Source organism: Stomoxys calcitrans, chromosome 4 (assembly GCF_963082655.1).
Source record: "Stomoxys calcitrans chromosome 4, idStoCalc2.1, whole genome shotgun sequence".
Lineage (NCBI taxonomy): Eukaryota > Metazoa > Arthropoda > Insecta > Diptera > Muscidae > Stomoxys > Stomoxys calcitrans.
Window position 1 is genome coordinate 48,214,748 of NC_081555.1, and position 24,942 is coordinate 48,239,689.

The following is a 24,942-nucleotide window of genomic DNA, read 5'->3' on the forward strand; positions in this document are numbered from 1 at the left end:
TAAAATGCTTGTGTCTTCTTAACTGTAGATCTGTTAATAAACATTTTTTGTGACCACTCTACAGAAAATTTCATTAATTAATATATTTAATATTTATCATCAAACGATTAATTATAATAACTCACTTCCACGCAATGATTGTACTGATTGTACAGCTTCCACGGTTTTAGGGCTCAGTTTTGTATACCTGCTTAATTATTGTCAAGCAAGCAAAAATAAAAAAGAAGACAATTTACCTAACAACATACATACATACCTCAACGCAGTACTATTGTTTTTGGCGGCTTAACAGCGACTATGTTATCTGCCGTTGGCTTTCAAACGTAGCTGTGACGTATGCCCTGAAATATACTTGCCTTCAAATGTTTTTACATTTCAATGCAGATAAGTATTTGTGTTTATATGTACGTGTGTATGTGGCAGTTTGTTCTCTGAAATTTATATTTATCTTTACTTCTCTTACCACAAGCTACCTGACTGTCCATGTATTTTACTCTTTTTAAATGGTGGCATTGACAAACAGTGTGTATAGTGTACTGCTGATGTAGTGAAGGTTTTTGTTTTATTTAACTTTGAGAGATCAAACCAGCTTGTTGTCTATAAATTTAATCTTTGTTTTTCGTGTACGCTGTGTATTTCACGAGTTTCTTCGCTTTTACACGTGTGTATTCCAATAATATATCTTTGGTTGAAAAAGTAGTCGAACACATTCAATCTTACTCGAATAAATGTAAGTATGAAAATATATTCTGTATGTATAACATTTAACTTTATCAAAAGTGGTTTGCATTGTATAGTGTGTTGTATTGAAAAATGTTTGCTACACTTCGTTTTGCTTCGGCGCACTAAATGAGGCTCTTGTATGTGTGACTGTAAACTAGTGTGAAAGCGCAAATCAATATATTGATTCACCATGGTGAAAGGCAACTGCATGGTGTGCATGGCTGGCAATAGCAGATTTGGCGTTGAAGATTTTTTTAGGTTTTATGTGTGATGTGTATCTATACACATGCGAACATGATTAAATAATCGAACGAAGTACTCACAATACTTATTTAAGGCATTGGTTACGTTGAAAATCTTTTGTCAAATGGCTGTTAAATAAGAGACATGTTATACTGAATGCAGTGTGTTATACACGATTTTGGTTTGGTATATTTCTGCACTGTTGTATTTATTCTCTATAAGAGATATCGTTCACGGCACTCCGTACAGTGGTTCAAAACTGAAAATTTCGCTTAAAACACAACAAAGAGAATCAATCTTCAAACAAAACAAAAATTTATTCTCTTAAAAAAGAGATCATGCCATACTTATAGATGTCATATCTAATTATTCAGTCATCTTTCAGTATCAGTAATTGTCTGCTGAAAATAGGAAAGCACACATGACCGCTGTTTCAGCAAACAAATGGTTGCTGTTTTAGCAAACATTTACGACTATTATTAAGCTAACAAAATCTGCTGTTTCAACTACAAAATCTGCTAAAATATTAAACTCGTATTGTTGTTGGATAAGAAACAAATTTTTACTACCACCGTAGCGCAGAGGTTAGCATGTCCGCCTATGACGCTGAACTCCAGGGTTCGAATCCTGGCGAGACCATCAGAAAAAATTGTCAGCGGTGGTTTTTCTCTCCTAATGCTGGCAACATTTGTGAGGTACTATGCCATATAAAAACTACTCTCCAAAGAGGTTTCACACTGCGCGCAGTTCGGCATATAAAAAGGAGGCCCCTTATCATTGAGTTTAAAACATGAATCGGACTGCACTCATTGAAATGTGAGAAGTTTGCCCCTTAGTGGAATGCACACGGGCAGAATTAGCTATTTGCAGAAAATAAATTGCTCTGCATTAAGAGCGAGTTGTTAGTTTCAAAGATTTTCACATATAGTGTTTTACTTTTCCATTTTTAATAATTTTTATACCTATGATGGGAGTGTACTAATCTAGTCATTCCGTTTATAACACCTCGAAGTAGTGGTCTAAGACCCCCTAAAAATTTATATATTCTTCATCGTCTCGACGCTCCGACTCCATCTAGCTATGTCCGTTCGTTTATCGAAATAGCAGTCGAATGCGTAAAGCTAGCCGCTTGAAATTTTTCACAGATACTTATAATTTATTTAGTTCGTTGGGGATTTCGAAAGGGCCATATCGGTTCAGATTTGGATATAGCTCTCATATAAACCGATCTTTCGATTGGAGTTCTTGAGCCCCTGGAAGACGCAATTTCTAATCGATTTGGCTGAAATTTTGCATGAAGTGTTCCGTTGGGACTTCCAATAAATGTGCCAAGCACCGCCTAGATCGGTCAGCAACCTGATATTGCTCCCATATAAGCCGATCTTCCGATTTGACTTCCTAAATCTTACAAGCCGCTATTTTTTTTCTCGATTTCGCTGAAATTTTGCATGTGGTGTTCTGTTATGACTCTCAACAACTATGTCTAGTACGGTCCAAATCGGTCAATAGCCTAATATAGCCCTCATATAAACCGATCTTCCCATTTGACATCTTGAGCCCTTACAAGCCGCAATTTTTGGCCGATTTGGCTGAAATTTTGCATGCGGTATTCCGCTACGACTTCCAGTAACTGTGTCAATTACGGTCCCAGTCAGTCTATAACCTGATATAGCTCCCATATAAACCGGTCTCTCGATCATCCTTTCACGCAGGTTAAGGTTAAGATAAGGCAGTGAATTATTTTAAACCTCCCGACATCCGACCCGAATATGGTTAGATCGGACTGTATTTAGATAAAGCTGTCATATAGACCGATCTGCCGATCAAGGGTCTGAAACCCATAAAAGCTTTATTTATTACTCGATTTCGTTAAATATAGTTCAGATTGGATAATATCTGGATATAGCTGCTATATAGATCGATCTGCCCATATGGGGTCTGAAGCCCATAAAATCTGTACTTATTAACCGATTTCGCTGAAATTTGAAACAGTGAGCTGTCATATAGCCCGAAATACCGATAAAGGGTCTCAAGCCCATAAAAGCTGCCCTTATTACCAGATTGTGCTTAAATTTGAAATAATTAGTTATTTTAAGCTTCCAATCGAAATATAGTTCAGATCGGAACATATCTGGATATAGCTGCTATATATTGGGTTGCCCAAAAACTAATTGCGCATTTTTCATATTGTCGGCGTTGACAAATTTTTTCAACAGCTTGTGACTCTGTAATTGCATTCTTTCTTCTGTCAGTTATCAGCTGTTACTTTTAGCTTGCTTTGGAAAAAAGTGTAAAAAAAGTATATTTGATTAAAGTTCATTCTAAATTTTATTAAAAATGCATTTACTTTCTTTTAAAAAATCCGCAATTACCTTTTGGGCAACCCAATAGATCGATCCGCCGATATAGGGTCTGAAGCCCATAAAAACTGCATTTATTACCCGATTTCGCTGAAATTTGAAACAGTGTGTTGTTGGAAGCCTCCCCACATCCGACTCAAATATGGTTCAGAGCGGACTATATTTAATAACAGCTGCCATATAAACCGATCTGCCGAAAAAGGGTCTAAAGCCCATAAAAGCTGCATTTATTACCCAATTGTGCTTAAATTTGAAATAATGAGTTATTTTAAGCCTCCCGACATCCAATCCAAATATGGTTCAGATCGGAATATATCAAGATATATCTGCCGTATAGACCGATATGCCAGTTAAGTATACGCGTTCGATCTCTATCGTGATTTCGACAGACGGACGAACATGGCTAGATCGATACAGAACGACTAGACAATCAAGAATATATTATAAACATAAACATTAAATTATTAAGCTGAATCTTAAATTTATAAGGACATAATCTCTAAAATTTTGCTTGGATCTGGCACGAATTTTCTTTACCATCTGAATACCGCTGCCGAAGATCACCAAATCGATTCAACCATGTAATGCTGTTACCAAGTTTTGTCTTCCGTTTAAATAACCATTTAATTCAAAAATATATTTATGGCAACAAGAATAAACCAAAGAGCGATGAAACGTAGCACTTGAAAAAAAAGTACATGAGCAAGCAAATTTTGTATCTTTGTGCAGCTTTTTTTCTCTGTGCAGCTTTTTTTTCGACTGTTTTAATCAACGAAATTCGACTTCGACTTTTCAACTTTTTAATCAATGAAAGTCGACTAATCGATTAGTCGAAAGTCGACTTTGGGAACCGTAATCTAGCTATGTCCGTCCTTCTGTCGAAATCTCGATAGCGGTCGAACGCGTAAAGCTAACCGCTTGAAATTTTGCACAGATACTTTTTATTGATGTAGGTCGTTGAAGACCCGTGGCCGCAAGATTTGCCGATTTGACTAGTGCCCTGGTGCCACTTGCAATAACTATGTTAAGTACGGTCCTAAACGGTATTTAGCAAACCAATCTCACGTTTTCTGAAGAGCTGGAGCCTCTATATTGGATGAGGCTGGTTGCAGTATGCAGTTTCGTACCAAACTCCGACCTCAACAAGCCCGATGGAGTTGTGTCCTACGCATTCAACAAGTTGAAGCTGGCGTTCTATAGAAGCGTCGGGGTTGGGGAATTAGGAGATGACTCAGCAGTTGTTGCTAAACACCTGTCTGAGGAATCGTCCACATCCGCACTGGCAATCAGAGCACGATAACAACTCGGCTACGGGGGGCCTTTATTTACTTAAAATGCTTGTATCTTCTACAGTGCAGTCTTAAACTGAAATGCATTTTATTTTGTGCCCATTTAAAACATCTAAATACGTTAGATCGTTATATTAATACCTGATGGGTGTGCTGGACTCTACACAGATGCGATTATTTATTAAATATTTTATATGGTTTGGTCAAAGCCGACCAAATTACCTTTTTACCTACCTACATACATGAAACTTCATTACTCTGGCTAAGGCAAAGTTTACGCCATCCACTTGCTTGATAACACGAATGTCATTTGGAACAGCGAGAGAGCAAACTATCTTCACATGAGCTGTTACACCTCAATTCAGAAGTGCATGTGTTGGTGTACGCCAACGTGTACTTTATTAGTCATAGGGGGGGCATTTCACTTCTGTTCTCTTTTTGTTTTGTTTTAGTGTGAATCAATGGCTGTCTTGTACATTGTGTATTGTATGGCGCTTACATACCGAGAGATCAAACCGGCTTGTTGTCTAACCATTTCATATTTCTTCAACTTGCTATAGTTCAATAATTTCCCCATCTTTGAAAGCAATTATTCTTAAAACAAATTTTGCTTTACAAATACTTAGAGACAAGACTTCTCAAATTGAGTTTATGTAAGTACATACGTGCGTTTTTTTTATTATTATATAAAGTTATTTTATTTAATATCGTGTTGTACTGTGTTATTTTTATACAATGCTTTGCTTCGTCGCACTCGATGAATCTCGTGTGCTGTTCACTCAATTCAATCTCATGTAAAATGTAAATCAACAGTGCTGGCCAACTTTTACGGGTTGTTGTGCGTTGAGCAAAACGCTAAACTGACATCGCAGCTGATGATTCAGGGCCATGGACAGTGTCCATTGGACACACATTCAAACATTTGAAACATATCGACCGAATTCACTCACAATTTATAGAGGCATTCACTTTTGTTTAAGTCCATGTTTGAACTTGCAGGGCGAAGATGTTCTTGACAAATTGTTGCTGCGATGAGAGGCAGAGTCAAATTTATTGGTTGGTATATGTCAGCTCAGAAATAATAGAAAACAACGCAATGTAAATTTTTTAAATTACGTCTTAGGCTGCGTGCCAATTCAAAGCTAAATTTTGGGTTTTGTAAGAAGATGATGTTTGGGTGTAGTGAATAATTTTTGAGTTGCCCAGGGGCTAGTAGGATTTTAAACAGAAGCAATCCAAACTTTGACGTTTATAGAGCAGAGTTGATGTTGCTAGTAGTGAATAGATACGCAGGTCCAACAACATGATATCCCGATTGATGCCAATAAATTTTTTGGAATATATGGAAAAGAAGCTAGGTTTATAAGAAATTTATGCTGCAACCAGTTTGCAAAATCGCTGTCGTAACGACTGCTAATATTCCCATCTCAAGAGGAGTAAGACATGGATGTATTTTGTCACCTCTGCTATTCAACATCCTTTTAGAAACAACAATCCAAGAATCAGTCAAAAAACAAAAAGTCGGTATTAAGGTTGATGCCATCACTGGTAAACTTATAAATAACATACACTCAAAGAAAAAAGTTTGGTGAAAATAGCAAAAACTGTCTGCTGAATACTAGTAGTTAATTTTGCTGCTATTGTAGCAGTAGTTCTGCAATTTCTGAGCAGCAGGCTTACATCGGAAAAGTCTGTTGTTTGCTGAAAAGGACTGCTGTTTAATTATGAAGGGGATGTTAGAAGAAACAAGTAAAAGCGTGCTAAGTTCGGCCTAGCCGAATCTTATATACCCTCCACCATGGATCGCATTTGTCGAGTTCTTTTCCCGGCATCTCTTCTTAGGCAAAACAGGATATAAGAAAAGATTCGCTCTGCTATTAGAGCGATATCAAGATATGGTCCGGTTTGGACCACAATTAAATTATATGTTGGAGACCTGTGTAAAATGTCAGCCAATTCGAATAAGAATTGCGCCCTTTGGAAGCTGTATCGGGCTATAGACCGATTCAGACCATAATAAACACGTATGTTGATGGTCATGAGAGGATCCGTCGTACAAAATTTCAAGCAAATCGGATAATAATTGCGACCTCTAGAGGCTCAAGAAGTCAAGATCCAGTTGTTGAAAGTAAGAATAGAATACGTCATGCAAAATTTCAGGCAAATCGGATAGAAATTGCGCCCTCTAGAAGCTCAAGAAGTCAAGTCCCCAGATCTGTTTATATGACAGCTATATCAGGTTATTAACCGATTTAAATCATACTTGTCACAGTTGTTGGATATCATAACAAAATACTTCGTGCAAAATTTCATTCAAATCGGATAAGAATTGCGCCCTCTAGAGGCTCAAGAAGTCAAGACCAAAGATCGGTTTATATGACAGCTATATCAGGTTATGAACCGATTTAAACCTTATTTGACAGAGTTGTTGAAAGAAAAAATAAAAAACGTCATGCAAAATTTCAGCCAAATCAGATAAGAATTGCGCCCTATAGAGACTCAAGAAGTCAAGCCCATAGATCTGTTTATATGACAGCTATAGCAGGTTATGAACCGATTTGAATCGTACTTGACACAGTAGTTGGATATCATAACAGAACACGTCGTGCAAAATTTCATTCCAATCGGATAAGAATTGCGCACGCTATAGGCTCAAGAAGTCAAGGCTCAAGATCGCTTTATTAACAGCTATATCAAAACATGGACCGATATGGCCCATTTACAATACCAACCGACCTACACTAATAAGAAGTATTTGTGCAAAATTTCAAGCGGCTAGCTTTACTCCTTCGGAAATTAGCGTGCTTTCGACAGGCGGACGGACAGACGGACGGACGGACATGGCTAGATCGACATAAAATCTCGCGACGATCAAGAATATATATACTCCAAGGGGTCTTAGACGAATATTTCGAGTAGTTACAAACAGAATGACGAAATGAGTATGCCCCCATCCTTCAGTGGTGGGTATAAAAATGATGTGGTATCACTAATTTTTTAAAGCAATTGTTTTTTGTTTATTGTTTTAGGTTTACATTATGGCAGGGTCCAATGTATGTCGCTTATGTAGAAGTAGCTGTAACGACAGTATACGGCTGCGTGATTCAAGCGGTCGATGCAATGGGGTTTATAATATCACCAAAAAATATTTCAATCCAAAGGTAAAGCCCACCTCTGCGCCTCATTATAAATAATCCATTTTGTATGTTTGTACTACTTCCGAACATCGGTCCATTATTAATTTCAGTATCTAGACGTGGAACGTGGTTGCTCAACACCAAATGCAGTGCTGTGCATGGAATGTTGGCGTCACATATCCGGTTTCAACAGTTTCCAACAGACAATTCTGCTTTTGCTGGATAATCTTCACAATGACGGAGGACAGCCCGAGGAAGAAAATTTAACATCACAAGAGTTTATTAATGCAAATTCTTTAAAGGTGGAAGAACCTTCCGATGTGATTACTATAGCAGATGATGCTGATGAAAATGAACCTAGCTCTTTTGAAGTAAATTCGGTAGCCGGTTTTGGCGCAGGTCAATTAGTCGTAACAGACTGTGCTGTACAATTTTCGACTGACGTAGGGAATATTGAGCAAAATGCTGCCGGCTCCAATGGCATTGAGTATCCGGACGAAGTAGATCCTCAAACCAGAGAGCCATATGATATCGATGATGATTTCGAAGCGGCAGGTGGAGATGTTTTTATTGTGGATGAGTTTGACAATTGGGAACCGGAAGCAGCTGATTCCGTATCAAGTACGGATGATGGAAATGGTGAGTTAGTGGAACTAAGAACCAGGTCAGAATCTCCTGGAAACTCATCGCCCTTTACCTCCTGGAAGGATGTAAAAAAGAAAACAAATTCAGAAATCGATGCAACTATAGCCCAATGGAAGCCACTATTGACGTGCTATGTTTGCTCAGCACAATTTTCACAATTTTGTGACGTTAGGACGCACTTTAATCAGAAGCACCCCCAAAAGGAATTTTACATTTCATGTTGTGGTCGCAAAATCAAATACCGCTTCCGCGTCGAGGAACATGCCATCTATCACCTTAATCCCCAGGCATACCAATGTAGTTTATGTGGAAGATGTTTTTCCGCAAAATCCACATTAGAGGCGCACGAGCATTTTCAACATTCCATCAAAAAGAAGGATTCCGCCAGTTCATATACTGCGAAATGTACTGTTTGTCCAAAGACCTTTACATATCGTACCGGCGTTTACCACCATATGAAAGCATACCATCCCGAAGAGTTTGCCAAGCGAAAAACAAGAAAACGTAATTAATAATTGTGTCTAGTTAGAAGAATAAGTTCTTACTAGTTATAAGAATAGTCCGTACTTAGTGTATTAAAATAAATAATTTTAAAAAGAATGGTCTCATGCAACACTCTATAAATTTTTTATTGGGAGAACAAAACTAGCAGAGTTCACTTGAGTTTAAATAGTCATGGGATGAGTGGTTACACACACATTCGATCCTCAACAGCCGTGAGGATATTTCTGTCAAACTATAAATGACAACTTTATGATAATTTGTTTTACTAACAGCTCATTATATTGTTTACAAGCAACCTAAAGCATTGCTTGTGAGTTTATTTAACAAGTAAAAAGGCGTTGAATATCCACCACCTCGGGTATATATGTAAACCACCTTTCGTCAAAATCCGGTGAAAAATGTTTACCTTATGCCTCATAGCAGCTATATCAAAATATGTTCCGATTTGGACCAAATACTGATAAGTACAAGTCAAAGATCAACTGTGTATAACAAAATATTGATCTATTATCTATATCTAAAAACAAACCGATCTGAACCATATGCGACACGGATGTCGAAAGACCTAACATAAGTCACTGTGTCAAATTTCAGTGAAATCGGATTAAAATGCGCCTTTTATGGGGCCAAGACTTTAAATCGAGATATCGGTCTATATGGCAGCTATATCCAAATCTGGACCGATTTGGGTCAAATTGAAGAATAATATCGAAGGGCCTAACACAACTCACTATCCAAAACTTCGGCGATATCGAACAATAGATGCGCCTTTTATGGGCCCAATACCTTACGTCAAGAGATTGGTCATCGGACAACAAATGCGCCTTTTATGGGCCCAAACCTTAAATCGAGAGATCGGTTTATGCGGTTTATTCAAATCTGGACCGATCTGGGCCAAATTGAAGAAGGATGTCGAGGAGCCCAACACAACTCACTGTCCCAAATTGCGGCAATGTCGGACAATAAATTCGCTTTTTATGGCCCCAATAATTAAAACCGAGAGATCGGTCTATATGACAGCGATCTGTGCTATAATGCAGAAGTATGTCAAGTTTAACTAAACTCACTGTCCTAAATTTCGGCGACAGCGGACAGTAAATGTGCCTTTTATGGACCCAAAACTTTAAATTTCCAAATCAACCAAATTTCAGCAAAATCAGATAATAAGTGTGGCTTTTATGGGCCTAAAATGCTAAATCGGAGTATCAGTCTATACGGCAACTATATCCAAATCTGGACCGATCTGAGCCAAATTGACGTAGGATGTCGAAGGGCCTTACAAAACTCACTGTCCCAAATCTCAGCAAAATCAGATAATAAATGTGGCTTTTATGGACCTAAGACGCTAAATCGGAGGATCGGTCTATATGGCAGCTATATCCAAATCTGAACCGATCTGAGCCAAATTGACGAAGGATGTCAAAGGGCCTAACGTAACTCACTGTCCTAAATTTCAGCAAAATCAGATAATAAATGTGGCTTTTATGGGCCTTAGACCCCAAATAGGAGGATCGGTTTATATGGCAGTTATATCCAAATCTGGTCCGATCCGGGCGAAATTAACGAAGGATGTCGTAGGGCCTTACAAAACTCCCAAATTGCAGCAAAATCGGATAATAAATGTGGCTTTTATTGGCCTTAGACCCTAAATCGGCGTATCGGTCTATACGGCAGCTATATCCAAATCTGGACCGATCTGGTCCAAACTGAATATAGAAGTCGATGCGCCTAACACAACTCACTGTCCCAATTTTCAGCAAAATCAGATAACAAATGTGGCTTTTATGGGCCTAAGACCCTAAATCGGAGGATCGGTCTATATGGCAGCTGTATCCAAATCTGGACCGATCTGAACCAAATTGACGAAGGATGTCGACAGGCCTAACACAACTCACTGTTCCAAATTTTAGCAAAATCGTATAATAAATGTGGCTTTTATTGGCCTTAGACCCAAAATCGGCGGATCGGTCTATATGGGGGCTATATCAAGATATAGTCCGATATAGCCCATCTTCGAACTTAACTTGATTATGGACAAAAGAAGAATTTGTGCAAAATTTTAGCTCAATATCTCTGTTTTTAAAGACTGTAGCGTGATTTCAACAGACAGACGGACGGACATGGCTAGATCGTCTTAGATTTTTACGCTGATCAGGAATATATATACTTTAAAGGGTCGGAAATGGAAATTTCGATGAGTTACAAACGAATTACAAAATGAACGTACCCCTATCCTTCGGTGGTGGGTATAAAAAAAATTAATTAATGATGGAATGCAAGCGTAATAGTTCGATTGGGTTTTGGTTGGCTGACAAATCGCAACCGGATATTGTTGGCGAACTCAAGCACCTCAAAGTGAAGCAAATTGTTAAATATCGCACCTAAATGATATTGATGCCAAACGACATGATACTGGCACAAAAAAACCGGAACAACACCTGAAATGGTTCGATGAGTGACGGCTCGAATTCAAAGAAATCTACACCCTAGTGTCAATAAAATGGCTAAAGATCTGAAAATATTTTGTGAAGGATGCAACATATATTGAAATATGAGCTCACGGTAAAGCCTTGCAAGTTCTAAATGGCTCACGAATTCAAAAAGTGTTGAGCTCGAAAGAGCAAGGGAAATGCTGCACTTGCCGGAACATAAAAATAAATTTCCAAACTTTGCGTTCTCTGAAGAGAAAAATTTCCCAATTGAGCTATTCGTAAACTCCCAAACTGATCGTGCTTACTTGACCGAGCGCACGTGCGAAAATTCCAGCTTACCCCCCACCGAAGTAATTTTCAACCCACCCCAAGTAATTTTCCATCTCAAGTGAAGGTATAGGCATGTTTGGTTCATGTGTGACATCAAACTGTGTTAGGCTGGAAAATTCATATGTACTAGAAGGATCCATATTTGGATACAGCTGTCATATAAATCGATCTCTCGATTTAAGGTCTACGACCCATAAAAGACGCATTTATTATCCGATTTCACTGAAATTTGACACACAGAACTGTGTTAATCCCTTCAAAGTCTGTGCCGAGTATGGTTTGGTCAATCCAGATTGAAAGTCTTTTACACATAAATGGTGTATTTATTACCAGTTAATGCTGAAATTTAGTACAGTAAGCTATGTTAAGCCATTACATGCGTACAGTCTTGAATCCATTCAAGGCCTTTTTATACCCACCACCATAGGATGGGGATATACTAATCTAGTCATTTCGTTTGTAACACCTCGAAATTCGAAATTTTGCACAGATACTTAACATCGATGTAGATCGTTGGGAATTGCAAATGGGCCATATCGGTTCAGATTGAGATATAGCTCCCATAAAATCGATTTGTGATCTTGATTTTGAGAACCTGGAAGCCGCATTTTTTATCCGATTTGGCTAAAATTTCACGTGTAGTGTTTTGTTATGACTTCCTATAAGTGTGCGTAGTACGGTTCGAATCGGTCTATATAGATCCCATATAAACCAATATTCCGATTTGACTTCCTGAGCCCCTGGAAACCTCAATTTTCATCCGATTGAGCTGAAATTTTGCATGTGGTGTTTCGTTATGACTTTCAACAACAACTCTGCCTAGTACAGTCCAAATCGGTTAATAACACGATATAGGTCCCATATAAACCGATCTCCGGATTTTATTCCTTGAGCCCTTGAACAAGCCTCAATTTATGTCCGATTTGGCTGAAATTTAGCATGTAGTGTTTTGTTATGACTTCCAATAACTGTGCCTACTATGGTTCTAAACGGTCTATAACCTGATATAACTCCCATATAAACCGATCTCAAAAAAATGTTGAAGTTGTAAATGTTGTCCGATTTGGCTGGAATTGTGTACGTAGTGTTCTCTTATGACTTCCAACAACTATGTTAATGATATAGCTCCCATATAAACCTGATATAGCTCCCATATAAACCTATCTCCCGATTTGACTTATTGAGCGCCTGGGAGCTTCAATTTTCAACCAATTTGGCTGAAATTTTGCACATAGCGTTCTGTTATGACTCTCAACAACTGTGCCAAGTACGGTCCAAATCGGTCTAAAGCCAAATATAGCTCCCATATTTAAGCAGAATCCATGGTGGTGGGTTTCCAAGATTCGGCCCGGCCGAACTTACCATGCTTTTACTTGTTTGTTCAAGTAGGTATTAATGACATTACTCTGTTATTTTCAATATTTTTCCGTCTGACAACAGCAGCAATGTTGCCACTGCAACAAAATTTTTTCGACCAACATTTTCAAAAAACCTGCCAAATGCCCCCCCAGCCGACCAAAAAGTAAACTAAACCAAAATCCAAGCAAACTTTCCGTGGGATTTATTATATAGTTAACAGTATATAACATAAATTAATTAAAAATGTATTAAGTCCCGTCGGGCGGAACAAGTCGCCAAAATCCGGTGAAATATGTACCAGTTTTTAATCCAAACTCGTTTCAAATCACTGTTCCAAGTTCCTGTGATATAGGGTAATAAATGAGTCTTATAAGTGTTTAGGACTGTAAATCGGGAGATCGATATATACGGCACCTATATCCAAATATGGTTTTATCTAAGCAATATTCGAAGAGGATGTGTAGGGGTTTATTACCATAGATCACTGTTCCAAGTAAAGCAAACTCGGATAGTAAATAGGCCAAATTTGGGAGAAAGACCTTCGAGACCAATAAGGCCTTTAATCTGGGGATCGATCTATATAAGGGCTACGTTAAGAGATAATCCGATCTAGACCAAACACCACTCACTGTGCCAATATTCAGGAATATGGTGATTACAACAGACAGACGGAATCTTGAAATGGAAATCTTTTAGAATTTTACGATGATCGGAAATAGATATTTCGATATGTTGACTACGGAATGAATCATAAATCTACCAAAATCGAAATGGACCATCCCTCCGACCAAACCCTTAAAATTGAATGTAAATCTTACCAATTTTGGTAGAAAAAGCACAAAACGGCAACACTGAAAAGCAGAAAATGTTTGTTGTTTTAGAAAAAAAATACTGTTGTCCCATTTCAACCGCCCTTCCGTTGATACAGCAATATTTTTTTTTTGTTTTTGCCAACAAATTTTTTAGGGTGTATCCATATTTCCTCTAACAAGGTGTTCGAAAATAAATATATACATATTCTTAAGTTTGCATGTTTCGTATTTTTGTTTTGCAAGGGTTTGACTTATTGAGCTACATAAGACTCGTATGAATTCAAATACTTGTCCCATGTTTTTGGTTTAATATGGGAAAAGTTACCATTTAGTTCTAATATTCCTTCATTACAAATGTATACCAGCCATCAAATCTTTTAAACCCATTTGCTTAAAACTTGGCAACTCTATGCCAACTGGCAAGTGGATGCAGAAAACCAAGAGTCAATGTTATCTGTCACGCTCTTATCTACGTTATCTAAATCAATGAAACAACGAACCTACAAGTTTAACATAACATAAGAGCTTATGTTAACGCTGTTTACACTCGCACTTGGTTGCCTTTATTCTCTAATGTACTCTTTTTCGTTTTATAAACAGCCGACGGTGGTGCTAAATATGTAAACGAAATTCCTTTTTGTTGCCCCAAAGATCTACCCCGCATGCTTGGCATCGACCAGATGAATTTATTCCACAATTGTCTTGCCTGTTGTAAGGTCCTTGGATGACGGCGAAGTGTGTGTACGAATTGTTTATTATTGGATTCGAAATAAAGTAAACAGTGGTAGAGAACTGAGCTGTAGCTGTGTGTAGCCAGGTATGTGTAAATATGTTTATAAAATAACTGTACTACGTGGTTGATGTCTATCTGTAAACGTTGCTGTTCGTAATTGTGTTTTGTGACGAGTATTGTTTGTTTGTCATCATCGTGTGCATATAGTGTGTGGTGTATAGTCTTTTAGGTCTCTTGTTTGCTTGCTTCTTTGTTTATTGTTGTTACTGCAACTTATTTTCCATTTTTACAACAGTTAAAACATTCATGCTTGCGCGAGCTGTTTACAGATAAAATGTAACGAAAAGAATGAAAGTTAAAATAATAGGGCTGCTCGCGTATTTTTGGAGCAAAGCATAATAAACATAGTTGAGTAGGATTGATTTTAATGTTTCTTCAAAGAGCAAAAGAAAAGTATGGCTTCAAAATGTGGTAATGCAAAATTGGCATTTATGTAATTTTTTCTCGTGCGCCGGGTTGTTATGAATTTTTCGTGTGTCGTGTGTATTATTGGGTTGCCCAAAAAATTATTGCGGATTTTTCATACAGTCGGCGTTGACAAATTTTTTCACAGCTTGTGACTCTGTAATTGCATTCTTTCTTCTGTCAGTTATCAGCTGTTACTTTTAGCTTGCTTTAGAAAAAAAGTGTAAAAAGTATATTTGATTAAAGTTCATTCTAAGCTTAATTAAAAATGCATTTACTTTCTTTTAAAAAATCCGCAATTACTTTTTGGGCAACCCAATATTTTTTGTCTCGTCAGCGTGCGTGATGTCGTACATGAATACAATTGTGCTCGCTTAAGCGGGTAAGAGTGTGATTGAAAACTCAGATTGGCGATTCTCTACAAAAAAAAAGAAATAAGTCGTAGAAAAAACTAACAACCAAATTTGTATGTGAAACTTTAAATTCTCAAAAAATTTTAGCATTGAATCGAAGACATTCTTTGTTGAAGTACGTAAGTAAGGCTCTACAAGAGACTTGACAGACAAAGTTATAGAAATTTTGTTGACGTTCAACAAAGTCTTTAATTGAGGTAGTTGTAAAAATAGTCGTACTACCATGTAGAGCACAAAATTCTCATGCCATTCATGACTTGCAAACATAGGTTCGAGTTTTTTTTTTTAGAAAATTCGGCATATAAAAAGTAAGAATTTCGTATTCAGAAAAAAAATTTTAGATTGGTTTTTACCTTTTTATACCCTCCACCATAAGATGGGGGGTATACTAATTTCGTCATTCTGTTTGTAACTACTCGAAATATTCGTCTGAGACCCCATAAAGTATATATATTCTTGATCGTCGCGACATTTTATGTCGATCTAGCCATGTCCGTCCGTCTGTCTGTCGAAAGCACGCTAACTTCCGAAGGAGTAAAGCTAGCCGCTTGAAATTTTGCACAAATACTTCTTATTAGTGTAGGTCGGTTGGTATTGTAAATGGGCCATATCGGTCCATGTTTTGATATAGCTGTCATATAAACCGATCTAGGGTCTTGACTTCTTGAGCCTCTAGAGTGCGCAATTCTTATCCGATTGGAATGAAATTTTGCACGACGAGTTTTGTTATGATATCCAACAACTGTGCCAAGTATGGTTCAAATCGGTTCATAACCTGATATAGCTGCCATATAAACCGATCTTGGGTCTTGACTTCTTGAGCCTCTAGCGTGCGCAATTCTTATCCGATCAGAATGAAATTTTGCACGACGAGTTTTGTTATGATATCCAACAACTGTGCCAAGTATGGTTCAAATCGGTTCATAACCTGATATAGCTGCCATATAAACCGATCTTGGGTCACGACTTCTTGAGCCTCTAGAGTGCGCAATTCTTATCCGATTGGAATGAAATTTCGCACGACGTGTTTTGTTATGATACCCAACAACTGTGCCAAGTATGGTTTAAATCGGTTCATAACCTGATATAGCTGCCATATAAATCGATCTTGGGTCTTGACTTCTTGAGCCTCTAGAGGGCACAATCCTTATCCGATTTGAATGAGTTTTTGCACCAAGTATTTCGTTATGATATCCAACAACTGTGCCAAGTATGGTTCAAATCGGTTCATAACCTGATATAGCTGTCATATAAACAGATCTGGGGATTTGACTTCTTCAGCTTCTAGAGGGCGCAATTCCCATCCGATTTGGCTGAAATTTTGCATGACGTATTTCATTTTTACTTTCAACCACTGTGTCAAATAAGGTTCAAATCGGTTCATAACCTGATATAGCTGCCATATAAACCGATCTGGAATCTTGACTTCTTGACCCCTAGAGGTCGCAATTACTATCCGATATGCCTGAAATTTTTTACGACGGATCCTTTCATGACCATCAACAAACGTGTTTATTATGTTCTGAATCGGTCTCTGGCCCGATACATATCCCATATAAATCGTTCTCTCTATTTTACTTCGTGAGCCCCAATGGGCGCAATTCTTATACGAATTGGCTTGGCAGGTCTCCAACATATAATTTAATTGTGGTCCGAACCGGACCATGTCTTGATATCGTTTTAATAGCAGAGCAACTATTTTCTTATATTCTTTTTAGCCTAAGAAGGGATGCCGGGAAAACAACTCAACAAATGCGATCCATGGTGGAGGGTATATAAGATTCAGCCCGGCCGAACTTAGCACGCTTTTACTTGTTTTAATTTAATTATTTGAGACACTTATTACTGTGCAGCAGTACTTATTGATTTATTTCATCGTAAAGAAGATGATGTCGGTAGGCTAGAGGATGCGTGCAAGACTACCAAACATGAGATCTCATGAGTTCAATATCAAAATTATTAAAATTTGTTTTTAAGGGTAATACTAGAGAGTGACAGAGGAAAACCCGAGAGCAGCAGTAAAACGAACAAGACAAAGCAGCGCAAACCCGAACAAAGAAAACAAAAACACCACCAACCGATTCAAAATTAATTGTTGCAGGAAAATTAACAACTTTCGTAGTTATTTTTCCGACCAAAGTTGTTGTTTTTCACAATTATTTTTATCTGTGAGCAGATGTGTGGATGCGTACTCTAAAAGCACATTTAAAGCACGTTAACATTGAAATGTTTGTGAACTGGACTTAACTAAATCCAAAAACAAATCCTGTACGTTTACAGTGAGTTTTTGGAGATTTAAGTGACATACACAAGCGTACATGCGTATACATGAATGTGCATATCACACACATACATACACAATTCTTGAAAATAGTTGCAAATGTTGCTACTTTTATTGATTATTCAGCCATGAAATCGGTTTTATTTGGGATTTAGAAATAAAACCTGCAAAATGGGATTTATTTTTGTATGATAAAACCTGCAAAGAACCCCAGGATTTAGCACTTAATTCTCGAAAAGGCCATAAATCCAGATTTAATGGCTAATGTAAACGTACTTTTTCACTGATCATCAAAACCTGTTTGGTTTGAGCCATCATTCCGGATTTAATGAGTGTGTAAAAAAGGCCTATAAAATACACTTTTTTGCGTTTTGCGACTTCTTAAACTGGAACATGGGAGCATATGTATCTTTGTTTAATCCGTGAGACACGTTATTTGTAAGCAGAAACTCAATCAGTTGGTTATGCTTTGAAAAAGAAATTTTCATGCGTGAGTGAAATTACAAAATTGATAGGTTTTTATTCTCTTGGTAGGTTGAACTACAGATTTATGAAGGTGCTCTCACGCGAACATCTGTTTACAGCCGGCCAGGATTGACGGTATTAAGTTGTCAGATTTTTGTTTGAGTTCTCTTTGTTGTTATCTTCTTTCTCGCATATTCTCTGCTCATGTACGCTCACGTACATGAAAAATGTATTGGAAAATCGTCGATTAGCTTGATGGCAAATGGGCTGACAAAATGGTCAACTTTTTAGTGGTGGGTTTAAAACCGTACTTTTGGTTTGTAGAACATGTATAGGATTTTTCTTAAATTTTGGCAAGAAGTAATTTTCTTGAGTGGCAACACGACACAAATCACGATTAACGTAAAAATCGCCGCTTAGGAAAAAAATCACAATTCACAAGAAAACCAACAACTTTTGAGAACAGTCACGTCTTTTTTCTTTCGATGACAATGGTTTTTTCCCCCAAAACTGAGACTTGTGAATGGAGCATTAAAGTTAACTCGACTTGTCTTGGTTTCCAGTAAAAATGCAACTCTGCACACAAATTCCACAAAAGCAACGTGGAAAAGTTCAAAAAATTTCAACTTTCACGCTTGAAAGCGGTTGTCATTCTGTGTTGCCCCACTTCAAATAATGCTTTAGTCGACAAAGTTACTTGTTTGCAGAGTTGCATTTTTCAACGCGATTGTTTAGGCTGTAAGAACAGCCTTTACTATATTTTGCTATATATTTGAATCAAACAGCTTGTTTTCATAAAACAGCTGTTCGATGCTGCAAAATTTCTGCTGGAAAGAAATTTCCAAATAGAGTACGCAAACGACTTCCAGTAACAATTTGTGAAAATTTGCAAATTTTTTTTTGAGTACGCGAACACTCTTTATGTGTGTATGCACACATACAAAATATTTCAGCACACTGTGCATTTGCTTATTGACTAGTTACTAGTTGTTTGAAAGAAGTTTTTGTTGTTTATAACTTTCCGTGAGAAGTTGTAAACAAACAAACCCCAGCGGGAAAAGGCGGCGACTTTGAGGCCTTATTTGGCATACCCGAGGCCTGGTATCCGAATTCCATATTTAAATCGTTTTAACATTGAGTGACATTGCCAGGTTTGTACTTGCCTTTCATGGTAAATACATGGCCCTAAAAAGGACAAAATTACTGCTTAAAACCATCGGAAGTTCAAAAGCAACTCACATCTCAGCGGGAAAAGGCGGCTACTTCGAGGACTGATATCATTCCTTGTTTTGCATCCGCAAGGCCTGGTCTCCGAGTTCCAAGTTAATGTCTTTTTAACATTGAATGACTTTGTCAGATTAGAACTAGCTTCTACGGTAAATATATGGCCTTAAGAAGGAAAGAATCACTGCCTAAAAGCAAAAGAACTTCAAAAGACACTCACATGTGTCCCATATATTTTATGGGCTACTTGAGAAGGAAAACAGAAAAAGCGTAGTGACATCCCTTGTCAAACTTTTAGAAGCGGCAAGGTCTTCCTCTTGGAAGCTTCGTTTTAGAAGGCATACTATCCTTTTATTGAAAGGCTTTAAAGTTATCAGGCCTGATTTAAGCAGGCCTTACTAGTTTTGCCACTCGGAAATTCTTTTGTTACTCTTGAGTAACTCGTCGAAACATATTCTTGCTATCTTTTGTGGTCTTTGAGTAACTTTCTATTGAAAACTATCCGGATAGTTTTTGTCTGATTATGCATCTCGTAGCCCTGTCGCCACGAAGCATGTCTGCAATAAAAGTGAAATGTACAACAATAAGAACAGACGGTTACAGGAGTTTAAACTTGAATGTCAATTAAAACTTAAACTTATGACTAGATGGTACTTTTATACTCTCCACCTGCATGTGTAACATCTCCAATTACTCCGTAGAACAGCAAATACAGGGCATGAAAAATTCCAGATTGGGATGAAAGTAATAGCTTAGTACAAAAGAGTTTATAGTTCTCAGGCTAAACTTTTTTTAGGGCACAATCTTTACCGAAGGTTATATTTGAGATATATCAGAGATGGGTGGACCGATTTAAGTGCATTTTTGTTTGTACTTCCATAAATAACCCGAAGGGTATGTATACCGATCAGTTCAATTTGGGACTCAAAGAGAATGTATGTGATATTAGAATACCAATCTGATATTTAAACAAAGTTTCAAGTATATAAGTGTGGGGTAATCCCACTACCAAAAATCATTGGATCGATTGGAATAATGGGGGATTGTCCCAAAACTCCTCAAGAGGACATTTAATTGATCAGCACAATATGGGTATAAACACTGAATCAATAAAATCACGGAAAATAGTAGTTGTGGGTCGAGTATAAATTTGCTCTAAAAAGAAGTTGAAACGTGACAAGTAGAGATGTGCACGTGAGTGATTTTTCACGCACGCTCACGAAACACAAATTATATTCATGCACGACTCATGAAAAAATCACGACGACGGACATGGCTAGATCGACATAAAATTTCACGACGATCAAGAATATATATACTTTATGGGGTCTCAGACGAATATTTCGAGCAGTTACAATCAGAATGACGAAATTAGTATACCCCCTATCATATGGTGGAGGGTATAAAAACAAGTGAAAGCGTGTTAAGTTCGGCCGGGCCTAATCTTATATACCCTCCACCATGGATCGCATTTGTCGAGTTTTTTTCCTGACATCTCTTCTTAGGCAAAAAAAGGATATAAGAAAAGATTTGCTTTGCTATTAGAGCGATATCAAGATATGGTCCGGTTTGGACCACAATTAAATTATATATTGGAGACCTTTGTAAAATGTCAGCCAATTCGAATAAGAATTGCGCCCTTTGGGGGCTCAAGAAGAAAAATAAAGAACTCGATTTATATCGGAGCTGTATCTTGCTATAGAACGATTCAAAACATAATAAACACGTATGTTGATGGTCATGAGAGGTTCCGTCGTACAAAATTTCAGGCAAATCGGATAATAACTGCGACCTCTAGAGGCTCAAGAATTCAAGATCCCAGATCGGTTTATATGGCAGCTATATCAGGTTATGAATCGATTTGAACCATACTTGGCACAGTTGTTGGATATCATAACAAAACACGTCGTGCAAAATTTCATTAAAATCGGATAAGAATTGCGCCCTCTAGAGGCTCAAGAAGTCAAGAACCAAGATCTGTTTATATGACAGCTAAATCAAGTCATGGACCGATTTGAACCATACTTGGCACAGTTGTTGGATATCAAAACAAAACACGTCGTGCAAAATTTCATTCCAATCGGATAAGAATTGCGCACTCTAGAGGCTGAAGAAGTCAAGACCCAAGATCGGTTTATATGGCAGCTATATCAGGTTATGGACCGATTTGAACCATACTCGTAACAGTTGTTGGATATCATAACAAAACACGTCGTTCAAAATTTCATCCCAATCGGATAAGAATTGCGCACTCTAGAGGCTCAAGAAGTCAAGACCCAAGATCGGTTTATATGGCAGCTATATCAAAACATGGACCGATATGGCCCATTTACAATACCAACCGACCTACACTAATAAGAAGTATTTGTGCAAAATTTCAAGCGGCTAGCTTTACTCCTTCGGAAGTTAGCGTGCTTTCGACAGACAGACGGACGGACATGGCTAGATCGATATTAAATGTCGCGACGATCAAGAATATATATACTTTATGGGGTCTCAGACGAATATTTCGAGTAGTTACAAACAGAATGACGAAATTAGTATACCCACCCATCTTGTGGCGGAGGGTATAATAGGTAAAAATTAGTACTTTTCTTATAGTGAGGAAAATGGGATAAAAAAATTGTATTAGCAACCCTTGAAACCAATATGGCTACCATCACCGGTACCATTATACCCTACACCACCACTGGTACAGGGTATTATAAATTTGTGCATTTGAGCTAGACCCATTGATAAGTATACCGATCGGCTTGCATGTCACTTCTATTGCTAAATGATGAACGCTATTGGTTTTGAAAACAAATTAGTTAAGATTTAGATATAGCTCCCATATATATCTTTCATCCGATATGGTCTTTTAAGGCTGTGGAAGCCACAATTTTCGTTCGATCTTTACAAAATGTAGCATGAGGTATTCTATTTGATGTTCCAATACGTGTACCAAATGTCATAATAATCGGCCCAGATTTTGATATAGGTTGCAAATATAGACTTCACCGGATGTGGAAATCCTAAAAGAACATTATGTTCCGAATTTCAGCGAAATCGGGTAACAATTGCGGCTTTCGGGGGCTCAATATCTTAAATCGGTTTATATGGCTACTATATCAGGTTATAGATCGATTTGGACCCTACTTGGCACTGTTGTTGGAAGTCGTAACAACACTTTGCGCAAAATTTCAGCCAATAGGATAACTATTGCGGCTTTCAGGGGCTCAAGAATACAACTCTAATCTTTAAATTTGGGATCGGGTACCCCATCCAAAAAATGCCTCAAACGGACATATATACGGATCGGTTCTTGGGAGCAGAGTACTACTATGATACAGAAATTAAAAGACATATATACTGATAGGTGCGATATGGTGGTCAAGTGGAAGGTATGTGATAATAGAATACGAATCTGATCTTTAAACATGGGTCCAAGTATGTGGGTGTGGGGTCGCCCCACTGCTAAAAATCACCCCAAGTGGACATATAGATCAATTGGGACAGTAAGGGACTCTAATGAAAGGTAAACGGGAGTTGAGTACGAATCTGACAATAAAAACGTGGTCCAAATATCTGGAGGGTCCCACCCACCCTCAAAACTTCTCAAGGTTGCAAGTAGGTAGAAAACTTTTAAGTTAGGGTTAACGTAATAGCTGAGCGTAGTTAGCTTACGTTGAAAAGAGGGCGCGAATATAAATCCACCCCAGACCGCTATGGACTTAAGCCAGTAATCGGCTAGTGGTGTGCTCTAAATACTAAAAAAGTAACCTTGAAACTTTTTAGTTTTAGACCGCTTAACAAGCCGATTACTGGCTTAGGTTGTTATTGCTGTAGCAGTGTGCTGTGTTCTATCTATTGTCTGCTTGATTCTATTTAGGGGAGTAGTCCCTCAAGCATCGGGCGAGAGAAAGAAGATCGATCTGTACGACTCCCCCTTACTTGGGTCTTTTCCAGGCTTCAGTAGCGGGATCACTGCGCCCATTTTTCAGACATCGGGAATTATAAGAGTTTACAAAGGCAGGTTGATGGCAGTTCTTCAACATCAGTGTAGAGATTCCGTCTGGACCCAACGCCTTGGATGATTTGGCGTCTCGGATGTCATTCGTAACTTTGCCCACGCTAAATTGTCATGGCAGTCCACCGGCTCGGAGACCACGCATACGACGAATGGCTTTCCTCCTAGCCCTGCCACTCTCGGGATGCACAATAAATTAACGGTTGAACAACCTGGCGCATCTCTTCGGATCAGTCAAAGTTACATCGTCAAAAGTAACTGAGGTCCTGTCGTCCCGTCTACCGGGGTCCGAAAGAGTTTTAACAATACACCACAGGTTGCCTGTGCGTGCAACGAATCACATCACGCTCGTCTGCGAGAACCACTGCCTGCGCCGGAAAATTGGGCCGCACATGGGGTATTCGACCGGCTGGTATAAATCGAGAGCGGCTGCTGCGTTAATGATGTCTCGGAATTTATTCTTGGCGATTAGCACATTTGAGGGGGTGTCAGATATTGGTGTACTCTCTGAAGCTCACTTTGCCGCACCGATTTTACATAAGTGAGCTCGTAGTCCTATTTGTCCCGTCATGATACCAATAGCTATACTGACCTCCTTCTTGCTTCCTTTCAGTAAAAGCCTCGTCTTCTTACGATCTGGGTCTCCCCATAGGATTTTCGCCGTCCAACTGACCGTTTCTGTTCCACAGGGTTGCATGCGCATTTGTCGCCCACGCCCTTAACTAAGAATGCTCCGACCCGTCAATGGTTACCTCAAACTTAATGTGTATGTCAATGGGTCGGATATCTAGAATGGTCTGGATTGCCCTAGTGGGAGTAGTCCTCATCGCTCCGCCTATGCCAAGACAACAGATTCTCTGAACCTGTTGTATAATCCTAACGTTGCACTTTTTCTCCATCGGCGTTCAACAAACTACTGAGGCGTAATCAAGTATTGGTGTAATCACGATCCTGTAGAGCCAGTGGATTATCATCGGATTCAGGCCCCATTTCGATCCTTCTCTGTACGCTCCTCAGTGTGACACTTCTATTTCAGTTCGCTGTCCAAGATCACACCTAAGTATTTGACCTTCTCTGAGATACCGAAATCGTCAGAATGAGGAAACGTGGTGCGTTAAATTGGCCTACCTTTGTCTTCCTCGTGAACAGGCATATTTCAGTCTTCTTTGGGTTAACATTGAGACTCCTGGGTCTAGCCCAGTCGAAGGCTTTATGCAAAACCCTTTCGGCCCTTCTGCATAGCTGGTTCGGATCCGTACCCCAAGAAGTATTATAACATCATCGGCATAGCAGACGGGTTCAAATCCCTCCTCAGTTAGGACCCGTAATAGGTCATTTATGGTGGCCACCTATAGGAGTGGCGATAAATGTCAAGCTTCTAGGAGGCACGTTTTGCAGCTCTTGTAATCTTATTGTATTCCTTGAGTCGTGTGTAATACACATCCCAACAAACTTCAACTTTCTTAGGAAGAGTATGCGGACATCTTTCCCCTTTTTTAGCGAAACTCCACTGTCATC

At 38.4% G+C, this 24,942-nt stretch overlaps 2 protein-coding genes across 3 annotated transcripts in view; both read left to right on the forward strand.

Annotated features, from left to right (window-relative positions):
- LOC106085280 (zinc finger protein 652-B) overlaps positions 1–24,942 on the forward strand; it is a 37,685-nt gene that overhangs the window by 10,763 nt on the left and 1,980 nt on the right. Inside the window, exon 3 of the mRNA XM_059367874.1 lies at positions 14,435–14,651. The gene's annotated coding sequence lies outside the window, so the exon portion shown is untranslated. The remainder of the gene's footprint in view (positions 1–14,434; positions 14,652–24,942) is intronic.
- Positions 560–9,012, forward strand: LOC106085281 (transcription factor grauzone-like). 2 transcript variants are annotated; one of them, XM_013249459.2, is made up of 3 exons: positions 560–730; positions 7,645–7,776; positions 7,863–9,012. In XM_013249459.2, exons 2-3 carry the CDS (start codon positions 7,654–7,656, stop codon positions 8,907–8,909), a joined length of 1,170 nt encoding a protein of 389 aa, XP_013104913.1. In that variant the 5' UTR covers positions 560–730; positions 7,645–7,653; the 3' UTR covers positions 8,910–9,012. The 2 variants fall into 2 exon arrangements, with proteins under 2 accessions (XP_013104913.1, XP_013104915.1); XM_013249461.2 differs by lacking the exon at positions 560–730 and adding an exon at positions 4,949–5,268.

Excerpts from the sequence above, each read along its gene's own strand:
- LOC106085281 (XM_013249459.2), top strand. The coding sequence starts at position 7,654 with ATGGCAGGGTCCAATGTATGTCGCTTATGTAGAAGTAGCTGTAACGAC. Across the intron at positions 7,777-7,862 it reads AAAAATATTTCAATCCAAAG|TATCTAGACGTGGAACGTGG; the intron begins GTAAAGCCCACC and ends TATTAATTTCAG.